At 40.8% G+C, this 13,334-nt stretch overlaps 1 protein-coding gene across 1 annotated transcript in view; it reads right to left on the bottom strand.

Annotated features, from left to right (window-relative positions):
* The window catches only part of LRRC72 (leucine rich repeat containing 72), a 29,310-nt gene extending 19,605 nt beyond the window's left edge, over window positions 1–9,705 (bottom strand). The window contains 5 exon segments of the mRNA XM_030484752.1: window positions 417–506; window positions 4,476–4,574; window positions 4,690–4,808; window positions 8,688–8,796; window positions 9,672–9,705. Of these exon segments, the coding sequence (XP_030340612.1) occupies window positions 417–506; window positions 4,476–4,574; window positions 4,690–4,808; window positions 8,688–8,796; window positions 9,672–9,705 (451 nt within the window).
* Window positions 9,706–13,334: the final 3,629 nt, after the last annotated feature.

Genomic DNA, 13,334 nt, shown 5'->3' with positions numbered 1-13,334 from the left:
ACATATTTTAACTGTACAGAAACACATAGGTAGCTGAGGATATTACCCATACCTAAGTAAACGTGCTCACCAAAGTGAATATACCAGTTTGAATACACAAATATAGGCACATGTTTCTAAGCACAGGCTTTTATCTTTTACCCAAAACTATATAGACCAAGATACCAGACAAACATACACAATTTAAAAAGGCAGAAATCAAAAGCATTTGGCAAAGTAAACTGTTTATGCTGTGAAAACCCTATTTCCTTGACAAATCTTGTGAAAAACAAATTGATATTTGTTCATTAGATCTTTTACTATATCAACAAAAGCATGCAAAAGAACAGGCAAGATTAATTCACCTATTTTTTCCACACTGATTAAAATCAAAAGCAACTGCCAATGCTTTGGGAGAAGAGGAAAGCAATCCTTACACTTCCTGTCAAGGAGCTGTACTGCAGGCAGGAGGTGTATCACATAAAGCCAGTAGTCTGGGTCTTGTGCCAGAGGGTTATGGAATAGGTCTGCAAAATGTATACAGAAAAAACAAACATCATCAGAAAAACCCAAACCCAGCAAAAGAAAAACAACTGACTTCACAAGGTAGGAAAATTAAGGATCATTCTTAGCCAAAAATTTTGTACAAAACATTATCAAATCGTTCTTATGCTGGGTAAACAAAGCACAGTCTCTTTAGACATGCAAAATTACTCAACTAAACAGGGACTTGCAAGCATTGGCTTACTGCAGAGCATGCAAAATACCACAGGCAAGAAGTGAGTTAAGGTGCCGTCGTGCACTCCAAACCTTTGAAGGGTTGGGTTTTTTTCTACTTTTTTATGATATAGAGACAAAACCACTAAGTGTTTGCCTTTCATTGTCTTATGTATTGTTAGGTGATGCCTGTTTTAAATAACAGTAGTCTTTTAGGTGTGACAGCTTAAAGGTAAGACACAAAATTTGTAAGGGGAGAGAGTTACTAAAACTGGGTGAGCCCTAGGTCACCTAAGGCTTCATCATAGCTGATGCGAAGTTTTCGTGCCACAGAGGCAATATACAATGTAAATCCCCAGTCTTCTGATGTTTTGACAGATGAGTTTGAAAACTCAAGAAACTTAAAGAGCAAAACGTCTAAAAGGGCCTGAGTTCCAGAGAACATTGCTAACTTCCATTGGGACTTGAGGTACTATGCTCCAAACACCCGTTAGGAACTTGACCAAAATACATCCAGGTTCCCATCACCTGAATAACCAAACCTTTGCAGTATAGAGACAGGCATCAATCCTGTGCTGCTGCTTTGCCCGCTGTGGAACATTAGCCCAGCTAACATGCCAGATCAGTTTGTTTCATGAGTGATCTCTGATGTTGATTAAAATAGAAACTGCTCATTCCCAGATCAGCTAACAAACAAACAAACAAACAAACAAACGTGTTGGGTGGGGGGGTTTCCCTAAATGGAAAACATAATAATGCCATTTTTCTTCTTATGCAAATGCTGTTCTTCTGAGACAGTAAAAATAACCAGGAGGAGGCTGCCACCTTGAGACCAGAGCAGAAAAAGAAAACTCTTCAATTAATAATTTTGACAACTTCTACCAAGCTCTGCACTGGTCTGGTTTTCTCTTTTTGAGGAGAGGCTGTGACTAATATTCACTCTAGGGTAAAAAAATCCTGCTATAGGTAAATTTAGCAGTTAGGGAGGGAAAGATGATATTATACAGAAGCAAATAAGAGGTACTAGAAGAAGGAAAAATGTCTGAAGCATTCCACACAGACTTGCAAACTGCAAGACATTCTTTCATGTTCTTCATGAAATAAGGATAAGTATGTCTGCTGAAGAGGGCTTAGTGCTTGATGTGGTTTAGCAGTTACCTCGAGGGCGCAGTAAGGCTGGAATGGGCAGTTGGTATCTCCTTATCTCCTCCCCAGAAAGCACCTGCCTGTGTTTCAGAGGAGAACTTCAAATATTTGAATTCTTTAATAGATTTTTTAAAAACCACTGTACTTAGACGTAGTGAGAGACCCACAAGGTGGCAGCAAAAGAAAGTTCATTTTTACCGAACAAAGTAGCACATACCTATTTTTTTCTAGGAAGCGTTGATCAGGAAGAATATTAGGTATATATCTGATGGTCGGCCTTGAGTCAAGAAAATACATGACAGCACTCCAGAGAGGAAAATGTTTCAGAAAGATCTCCCGAAGTAGGTACGTTTGGTAGTGGGATGGAATAAAGATTCAAGACAGATTTTTCCAAGGCACAAACTGGGGTTGATACTAAGTACTTCTGAATCTGGATGCTACTTGAAGTATGATTTGTAGGTTTGGTTTAGAGTATCTGATTTTTTCTACTGCTCATTCGTACAATAAATCCAAGCATTGCACAGATCAAGGCGGTCTTATTTTAAAAAACACCTGGGATCAATTCTTGGCTCTGCTATCTACTTTCTTGTCAAGGTCATGCAATTTTACTTCTACACATTCGGGATAATGCTTTCTTCCTCCACAGTTCTGCCTGTTTTCTCTATCTGGAGTGTAGAAAACAGTGTGCCTATCCCACAAGGGGCAGAAAGGAACTACTGTGGTAGAAACACAGTAAAGAACAAAAAGTTTTCTGAGGTCTAGCAGCAAGATGTTATCAGCTGTGGATAATAAATCACTTGAGGCAATTTACAGAGTACATAACAAAACTCTTGGATTCCAAAGGGGGGATGGGAGCACAAGGTGAGCCCATAAAGAAACCCTCCCTATCTCCCAAAAGGCTGCAGTTGTGAGCAACCCATCCAGTAAATCTTTAGAAGCTGAATGTCTTCCCTAAATGCCTGATGAAGAATGGTGTCCTGCTACAAATCCAGTGGCTAAAGTCACAAGAGAGCCTTAAGGAAGAGAAATGCAACATTTTAGCAGCTGGATGCTACTTCTGAAGTGAACAATAACAGTGTATTAGACAGCCCCATTTTAATAGTTCTAATGTCCCCAAGAGCTACAAAAGAATAAACTGTGTTGTGCAAGCAGGAGCTCTGCTGAAGGCCAGCAAGTGATTTTTTGTTTAATCGGAATGTCTGGCAATAAAAAAATCTACCTCACAACAGTGAGAACCCTTCCATTCCCAAAAGAGTTTTCATTCTACAGAGGTGAGTTATGGGCACAGCCCTTTTCAAAGCTACACAGTGCAAGTTCTGAACCCATTTCACACTTCTTAATATTGCAAGTAAGCATATCAATGATATAGTGATGATATGATATATAGGATATGACTTTTAAAATGTATCTTGTTAATTTACTGCTGTAATTTGCTTCAAATATGAAAGTGCATTTTATTAAACCAATAGAGTCCTGTTAGTTTGAGAACTCATTATTATGAAATCTCTTTGAAACAAACACATTGACGATTTTTTTCCTGACTGCAAAGGTCAGAAGGGAAGGGCTGTGAAGTTAAGGTTATTAAGGTTATCATGTTTCTTCTACTGATTAGTGTTTACTCTCAGATATTTGAGCCAAAGAACAATTTTTTGTATCAGGGTAGACTGGTATAGTCTATGTGTCATTTGATAGTTCTGTTAAACACTTGCTTTTCTATGGTGGTGACCAGTCTAATGTGCACCCAGTTTTCACTATGCCTGCCATAGTGACTGCCATTCTCAGTAACTCAGCAGCACTTTACCCATCTGCTATTTGTCTTTATTTCCCACAAATGGTTGCAATGAGTATGACAAACTCGTGTTACTTGTTGAAGCTCCCTATTAATTTGTAGGGCTATAACATTAAATCCAAGTGACTACACCATTCATACATGGATGTCTGTCCAAACTTCCCCTAATCACTTCAAACAACTGCATTCTCAAACAGACTAAGTTTACTTTTCAAGCCGTATTTTCCTTTCCTGCAATCATACATTCAGTTTTCTGAATGCATGCGGAGTTATGGCTTCATGGCATTCACCTCCATTAACTGTGTCACTAAACTTGCTTCCTGTTTTCTCAAAGTATTGAGCATTTGACATGACCTATGATGACATTCTTTCAGGAACCATGGAAAAAGACTGCTTACATATTCACTTTCAATAGGTTTACAGCATATAATCCTACCTTCCCTGGAGGCTCCTTCTTACGTTGTAACTTGGCGGAGCCAACACTCTCTTGTACAACTTCATTTGAAACTTCAGACCCTATGCTACTTTCATTTCCAGCCAGTGTTACCAAAAAGTATGCTACTTAACAGATATTGTCATACTTAATATCTAAAGTATATCTGCCAAAAAGATGCAGAAAGTAAGTTCTGTGAGAAACAGAATTAATGAGACAGAAGTTTGGGTTCTATAACCTATCATCCATGCTCTCAACAGCAATAATACCCGTTTCTCAAGTCCCTTCACCTCTATGATGATCTCACTGTGCTCCCATTTCCCCTCATGAAAAGGCAGCAGTAAACTGCTTTGACTGCCTCCAAGCTACTCATCCAGGAGACTGGCTAGCCAGCAGCCAAAAGGAGTTAACTTCTGAACTCATTTGGCAGCTTTTTCTTAGTTGAGGTACTCTCTGTGGAATTTTCATGTCTTAGAGATTTCTTTCTTCTGTCAAATTTGGCTAAAATTGATAATTAGCTTCAAAAGCTATTGGCAAATAATGTGGAAACAGACAAGAAACATGCTGATAAGAAACACTAAAAAACTACTGCTCGCTGTTCTGCAAAATAAAAATAAGGTATTGCTCAGGGTCTGCAAGCTTATAATTCCTTTCAATCCCTTCACTGTTTTGCCAAGGTTTTTTAACTGGTTGTTGTGAAGAAACAGAACCTGTAACACACAGAAATGTTTCAGAGCACCTGAAATAAGATGAAAAATTATGAATTATTCTCACCATACCTGACTGCCTTTATTAGATAACTACTTTGTTATGCTGGACACTGAATTTGATATGCTAGTTATCCATCTATGCCTGCCTTCTGGTAACACCTTGCACGAGTTAGTATTATTGGAGATTTCAATATGATTTTCACCTTTCTAGTCACACCCTTTGAACATATACCACACTTATTTCACTCCAGTTCCTTCCATTTGTACCCATCACTCTTGCCTCAACAAATCAGCATCAGCTGTATCTTATCTTCTTCCTCCCTTCTATATGCCAGTAATCCTTGATTAATTCATCACTTCCTTTTACCCTGTCCTAGTATTACCTTTGCCTCACACACAATAGTATATCTCTAATACTACCTTTGCCCACAAGCAATAGTGAATTCCTTATAAAATAGTTTCAATTCAAATCATTATTCATTTACTTTGAAGTTACTACAAAATTTTGTTGTGACTGACCCAGGCTGTGTTCACATCCTCACACCACACAGTCACCACATCTCATTTTCCAAATTCTGCACAGCATTTCCCATCCACATTTCTCTACCAATGATACTTTCTCTTCTGTTTGCCCATATTTTGCTGTTTTCTGTATTGTCTCTGGTGTTCATGTTTCTTTCAAACATTCATCTGCCTGAAAATGTCACAGAAACTAATCAACATTATTTCTCACCCTGAGATGAGAAAGATGGCAGAGTCAGCGTAAGCATTCTGCACGCCTGAAAGCATAACAAAGCAAAGAAATGGGAACAAACTAAGTGATACAGTGTTTTTTAAACCATAACAGCATTTCTTTTCCCAGGGAGAGCAAGTCCCATGTACTCAGCAGTTAGTAGAAATCCTGCTCAGAACACACGAGAAGATGATTGGCATCCCAGGGACACAAATCTAAAAGGAAAACTGCTTCGAAGGTGTGGTGTGGATTGTCCAGGCACAGGGCCAGAGGAGCCAACAACATCAATGTACATTTCTTACTATTTTTCATATTACTCCATCTTGTGAAATCTTTTGCCCTTTTTGCACTCCTCTCCTGTCCTCAGATATACTTAGTATTTACTCATGTTCAGTAAGTCTTGTTTTAAATCAAACTGCGCATCCGCTGAGGCTGGAACTATCTCCTATGGGGAGGTAGGGTTTTGTGCTTAATTGTGCATGTAGCACTCTGAGCTTGCCAGTGTACTCTCAATAACAAATTACCTACTAACCAGAGAATACTAGTGAGCTGCAGAGTCATCCTCACTAATTGCTCCTCTTCATTTTTCATTCTTTAAATAAACATTCTTGATTTCCACCAGAATAATTATAATGATCTTTACATGACAAATTTTAATTGACATAATAAAACTTTCCTTGTGGATTTTAACACATCACAAGGCTAGAGCCAGTGTTTCAGAAAGAATTAGCAGTATTGATAAAAATTAACCTCACATCATCAGCCTAAAATGATCTGCTTCTTGTGAATCCCAGCCTCTAGCTGCCCATGTGGTTTTTGTTTTCAACAAACCCTCCAGGTACAAAGAAAGGGGGAATGGACACAATTATCTCGCATTTGAAAAACAAAAATCTGTCAAGAGCAAACCCTACAAATTTGAGATGCTCTATTTTTATTTTCCTGTATTTATGAAAATCAGATTATCCCATGCTGCTACTTTGTTAAACTGGTTATTTGGCTTCCTCAAATAACCCATAAAAACAAGCCCTGCAAATGCACATTTATGTGTCCATTGTTACATGTAACCAGAAAATACAGTACTGCAAGCAGCAGAGACAGGCAGACGAGTGTTGACAGGACATACAGAGCTCCTACAGAGCTACTATCCAATTCTCCTGTACACCCCTGAACTGCTTTTCAGGTAGCAAAGCCGAAATTTCCTCATATTCTTTGTCACTGCTGTTCCATGCCTAGTTTACAGGTTTACATTTTAATTGGTGTTACTCCCTCTCTAGTAACAGCCTCACCTTGACTATCTCCAAGCCTTGATCTGTTGTTTTTTTCTGGTATTAAGGCATTTAATTTGCCCCAGGTAGAGCTTAATTCCTCTAACATTTAAAAAGAGCCTGTCCCTTCCTAGATGCCTTCCAGACTTTGCATGTCTTTCTTACAAACTGATCCGTTTTGGCCTGCAGCACTCTTTTCCTACCTACCTACTGCTAAGTTAATCAATTTTCCTAGGATGACAGCTTTCAGTGTCCAAACGTACATTTTTTCATGTCCCTTTAATACTAGTAGTTTTAAAATAGAAACTCATTCCCTCCTGTTTGATTGACTTTAATTATTATTTTTTTCATTTTCTTATTTCAGCCAGCAGAAAACTATGTCAAACCAACAGTTAAGGAGGCATGATCTGATACTGAGATTGGCTGAGGTTCAAGGCTTAAATAAATTGGTATAGAATAAAAGTAATTCACTTCTCTCCAATCATCAAAGAAGTCAGCTTGCAACATCTTTCTCAAAATAGTTTCATGGGAAGACAGATCACTTCTATATCTGCCATCTGAACATTTCTTTTTATGCCATACCAAAAAAATATTTCAAAGCCAGTGAGGGCACACATAAAGGTGTTTAAAGTCAGAAATGTGCCTATTAAGACTGTGTACACAGGCTTAATTCATTCACACATACGCTTGCATTGTTTAGAATTTTCTCAGTAATTAAACTTCCCCCTTAGATTTTATGTATGTTTTCTTCTTTCCAAAATACATATTTTACTAATTTTGGCAGTAACTGTCCAATTTACATTTTCTTTTTGTAAAGCATCAGATACTTTGTGTAAATCAGGAGATGTGCTAAGGAATTTATAGATACTAGTGGACACATTTAGATTTTTCAAGACCACCTGATTTCCACCAAACCCAAACTAGACAACACTGAAATCTCTTACCACCTTTTTTATTATTCATAGGCCCTAGAGATCTCGAAAGCCTTGCCCCTGAACTACTAAACTACATTAGTTCTTTATATATGATATCAAGTGTACGAACAGCAGATGCAGTTGTGAGACTTCAGATAGGTATGCAACACTTGGAATTATGCCCTGGCCAGAAATTCAAACTATGTTTTCCAAAAACTTTGAAGTATGCCCTGTCATGTATCCATCTTTCTACGGTAGCCTCTCAGCATGCTCATCCTACAACATACACCTCTATCAACCTAGATCACCCACAGATTCATGAAAGCTTTGCCTTCCTTCACTTAGCATGGTTTCTTCTCATCTGCCCTACATCTTAAGCTGTTTCATAAAGCTCCCGGAGGAGATCAGTTCTCTGATCAGGACTGCCAGCCCCAAACAAGTGTTCTCATACTCACTTTGTGTTGCCCTGCCCTCCCTTCAATTCTTAGTAGTAGAAATGCAGGTAATTTCAAAGGTGCTACCAATGAGTTTTGCAGTAACAGCTTTCTTCAGGGAGGTCAGAAATTTGGCAGTTCTTAGACTGGGCAGGTCCTGTGTTTTTTCATTTGCCTTCTTGATACTCTTTCCACTCAGCCTTATGAGCCAGTCCAAACAGGCAGAGATCAGCCCATTAAGCCTCGCTCCTCTACTCCCTGTGGTAGAAGTTCATGCACAACCCTGTGAACTTACGGACCCTCAAGCAATTCTGGGATTGTGTACCTATGGCTGAGGCAGTTAACTATTTCACTGTGAGCAGAGCTCTGCTGTGTATGTCAGTATATCTTCACCATTTCTTCCTTCACAACATGTATGGACTAGGTGGAAACATGATTTACTGATATTTCACATACAGATGATGTTCAGAGATTATGTGACACAAAAAGCACTATGAAAAGTTACCATTTACTCTGTACTCTACTTCTAGTAAAAGCCAAAACATATTAGAAACATATTTTACTTACCGTCCAGCCAGGTACAATACTAAGACATCCACATTCCTCTTAAAGCCACAGATCTTCAGCTGTTTTTCTCCTGCCTTACAGTATACGGTACATTTGTCAGCATAATACACTGCATAATTGGAGATTCATTACAACATATACATGTTCAGTGTCTAAATTAATATGCACACCAAAATACATGCATCACAGCACCTATAACAGTCTATACACAGGCTATAACATAGTCTGAGAGATGGGTATTAAAATAGCAGTCTCTATTTTAAATTGATCAAAATACTCCAACAATTATGTTACACTAACTTTCCTCTCCTGTGGAGAATCGTAGTTCATAGACTGAAGTGAAAAAGTAATGTACATTGATTGGAAAATGGTTTTCCCACTCAGGTCAGCCAACCCAGTACAGCTGATCAGTGAGAAAACTGCTTACCTTGCAGTACAGCTGCAACTTTATTTTATGCAACTTTACTTCATGCAGATGACTTTTTAAAATTACGCATCCAGGAAACTCTGCTTGTACACTTAATGTCCAAAAACGTAGACACAACTTTGATTTTCAGACTACGTTACTGGTGTGTTGTATTTTGTAAAAGCAATTAAACCTAGTCACGGAAGGGTTATGGATCTCCGTTACTAGTGGTTGTTAAGAAGTAAAACGTTTATCAGAAAACAATGGTTTTACTACACAAGTTTTTATGCCCAACATCATTGAGATCACTATTCATAGAATCACAGAATGGTTTGGGTTGGAAAGGACCTTAAGATCACCTAGTTCCAACTCCCCTGCCATAGGCAGGGACACCTCACACTAGACCATGTCGCCCAAGGCTCTGTCCAATCTGGCCTTGAGCACTGCCAGGGATGGAGCATCCACAACTTCCTTGGGCAACCCATTCCAGTGCCTCACCACCCTCACTGTAAAGAACTTCTTCCTTACGACTAACCTGAACTTCCCCTGTTTAAAACACAAAATTGATACAACTTTACAAACACAAAATGGCTTGGAAGCACCAATGGTCATGTCTAGAGGGTCCTGTATTGGCTGCACCAATACACCAGCATGTTCTGGGCACAGTGAATATACCCAAAATAACTGTGGGTGCACTTGGAAATGTGCTGAGCCTGTGGTACTTTACAAACAGAGGGAAGAAGTAGCTCGTGGGACTCAAGTTTCATATTGCACAGAGCTAATGCTGGGACAGTGGCCGTTTGCCCAGAACCCGGTATGACCAGCAGCCTGACTGCAGTTGTCAGGTACAACCGGGGACAAATGGCTGTATTTTAATTTCTACCCAGACAAAAAGCTACAGAAGGAACATGTGCTATCCGGATAACAGTACTTGTGCGACAGCCCCGAGTGTGCTGTTGCCTGCCCCTGGGACCGCGGCAGGCACAGAGCTGCCAGACATACCCATAGGGAACGCACACTCGCTTCAGAGAACGGATATCCCTAGCACTGCGACCGACAGCCAAGCAGGCCGCGCCCTAGAGCTCTATTTCTCAAACTCCGTTACCCGAGACCTCACCCTCTCCCCGTCTTGGCAGCCCCCTGCCCAGCCAGCCCCGGCTCTCCAACACAGCGCCCCGCGGCCCCAGGCCCCGGCAGTGCCCTCAGCCGCTCCCGCGGAGCTCAGGTGCGCGGCTTCCCCCGGCCAAATCCTTCCCAGGAAGAGCCGGCCGCCTCTCCCGGAGGAGCCGCGGGCGGCCCCGCTGCCCTGGCGAAGGGGGAGGCGGGCTCCTTCCGCCGCCGCGGGAACACCTCAGCACGCCCCGCTCGTTGCGCTGCAGCGAGCTCCCGTTCACACCGCGCCCTCCGCGCGGCGAGGTGGCGAAGCCGGCGCCGTTCGCCTGTGGGGCCGGGCCGGGGGCGCTGCGGGGGCGGCGGGGGGCCGCGCCAGGGGCGGAGACCGTTCAGAGCAGCAGCGGCGGCGGCGGGCTCTCTCCTCACGCCGCCCTGCGCCGGCCGCCGCTCCGCTCACCTGCCCGGCCGCGCTGGCGGCCGCCGCCATTTTAGAGTCCCGTTCCGTGGCGGCTGGCGGGATGGAGCGCGAGCCGCCCCACACCAGTGGCCGAGGGCGCTCTGGCGTGGCGGGGGTGGTGTCGAGCAAGCGCTAACTCAGAAATAGCGGCACCGCTTTAACACCGAAACGGGAGCCCGAGCATGGGCCTTAAATCACCACAGGGCTTCGTGCGGGCGAGGGGCGCGTCCCCGGCTGAGGGGAGCGCGGGGAAGGCGGCCTCCACCTCTGGGAAGTCTCCTGGGGACGTGCTGGGTCACGGTCCTGAGGAAGTGTGCATCCCTTGTCTCCCCCCTCTTCGTAAAACTACATCTCTGATTGGGTTTAGGGTTTGTGTTTGGTTTTTGTTTGTTTTAAAAGCACAAATCCTATGTGTATGTATATATATATCCTATGTGCGTATATATCTGTGTCACAAAGGAAACACTTGTGATTTTAATTTACAACTAATCTACACCGTCTGTATTCCTTATTTGCAACTTGCAAATCACCTTGGTGCCAGAGAAAACGTCTTCCATGCCCGCTTCTGGAACGGGCCCGTTGCTGCGACAGCACATTTGGTTGTAAAGTAACACAAAATGTTTATGACATCCACATGTGCAAGCAACTGTTGCCATGTTGTTATTTTTATAACCATTTTACTGCATAGCACAAGCTGAAAAACAGAAAAAGCCATTTCCATTGTGTGTGTATGCGTATGTGCACTTATGGGCATGTAGAACAATAGAAAATGTTTGATCAAGCTACAACAAAAATACCGTCTGAAAACTTGGAGCTTTATTTAGAATTTAATTTACAGACAGTACTTGATTTAGCAGAAATAGTCACTGTAAATTATGTGCAACTGATATACAAAGAGCAAGAGTTGTGTGTGTGAATATATGAATAAGCTGCCCCTCATGGAATTAATTACGTGCATGCCTTTGCTTGTTCAGACCACTGAAACTAGATGTAGTGTGTATGATGGAGGAATGGAGCTACAGTGCAAGTATTATATTGCAAATTTTCAGAGAAAAAATATGTGTGGGTGGCTTCCACTTCAGCTAGGTAGCTTTAAAAAAATAGAAACCTCAAATCAGACAGACTAGACACCTTAAAAGTATACAACTGACAACAGAAATGTGTTTAATCACTTATTTTTAGCTTCTAAAAATATCTCTAGGGTGTTGAAAAACATAAAAAGAGGAAATGTACCGGAGAAGGAAAAACTGGTACACAGATCTGTATTTTTTTCATTTTGCTGAAAAGGTAAAGCTGCCACTTCAGAATTGTGAAAGGTGATATGGTTAAAGAAAAAGTGAACTTTCTTTATAAAACTGGCTTACCAACTAGTCCAAATAACATGATACAACAAGCAAATTCAGTAATCTAAAGTATGGAGAGAAGGGGGACCTTTAGAAGATATTCTGATGCTTGCCAACACAAAGGTGTGACCTACATGGGTTCAGGTTTGTTTTGGTTTGGGTTTTCGAGGTGCTTGTCTCCATCAGTTAGCTGGTAGCTATGGACTTAGGCTGGATGCCTCAATAGAGGCTATTTAAAGTTCAGTAAAATTCATCTCTTTTTCTTTCTTGCATCTGCAAGTTGATGTTTAAAATCCCCACTAAGTTTAAAGGAACTTGGACAGAAAATTAGTGTTTTTGTATTCAGACTGAACTGTCACCATATTTTACACTGATTTGGTGGTGTCCTTTTCCTGAATACGTGACCTATCACCCGTTTAATCCTATTCCTGGATTGCTGTGCGTAAATTAATGATCATTTGTCCTTTGGGATATTCAGAATAATGACTATAATTTCAACAAGAACATTATTATTATTATTTCTATATCTACTAGTAAGATTTTTGTTTCATGCAATGTCCCAAATATTTTAAGTAAAATCTATTTCATATAGATAATTTCAACTTTGTAGTCTTCTTGACCCGATTTAATGTTGAGTACGTTTCAATGCATCTCCCTGGCAAGGCCTGCATTTTTACAGTATATTTCGTGTAAAAATAAAAATATTGAACAAGAAAAATAAAATAGTAAGATTGCAATCACCATTTTTTTTAAGAAATGGATACCATATACACCATTGCAGTATGGTACTTGCACAGTTCGTTCTTTTACTATCTTCTCCAGTTAAATACTTACCAAAGGTTCTACATTATATGGCTTCTATATTATATGGCTTTTTCTTAAAAACTGCATGTTCATTTTATAGAACCAACTAATTCATGTTGGAAGGGATCTCTGGAGGTCACCTAGTCCAACCCCCCAAGAAAGCAGAATTATTTTCTATATCCAAGTTTGTACAGTTCTGCATACACATACCTACAGAACATCCCTCAAAAACAAGACAACCACCTGGGACAAACTTGAAATTGCCAGTGTTACACTAATGCTACGTAGAAGCTAGTACAGTTAACTTGCTTTTCAGGTTGAAAAGAAATTTCACTTGGGACGGTGTGAAGTCAATGCCAAATACAGTACATCAATGCGTATTTCCTTTTTTCTTCTTGTTACCGGAAATATTTTATCAGTGTTTATCAGAAGCCCGAGGAAAGATCAGCAGGATATCCCACCTGCATTCCTGCTACTGCTCCATGAGTGCAGCTCTTCTGTAGGTCCAGTAGCTGCAAGCCCCG

Source organism: Strigops habroptila, chromosome 1 (genome assembly GCF_004027225.2).
Source record: "Strigops habroptila isolate Jane chromosome 1, bStrHab1.2.pri, whole genome shotgun sequence".
In the NCBI taxonomy this organism is placed as follows: domain Eukaryota; kingdom Metazoa; phylum Chordata; class Aves; order Psittaciformes; family Psittacidae; genus Strigops; species Strigops habroptila.
The sequence above is the reverse complement of the archived record's forward strand: the minus strand, read 5'-3'. Positions and strand labels throughout refer to the sequence as shown.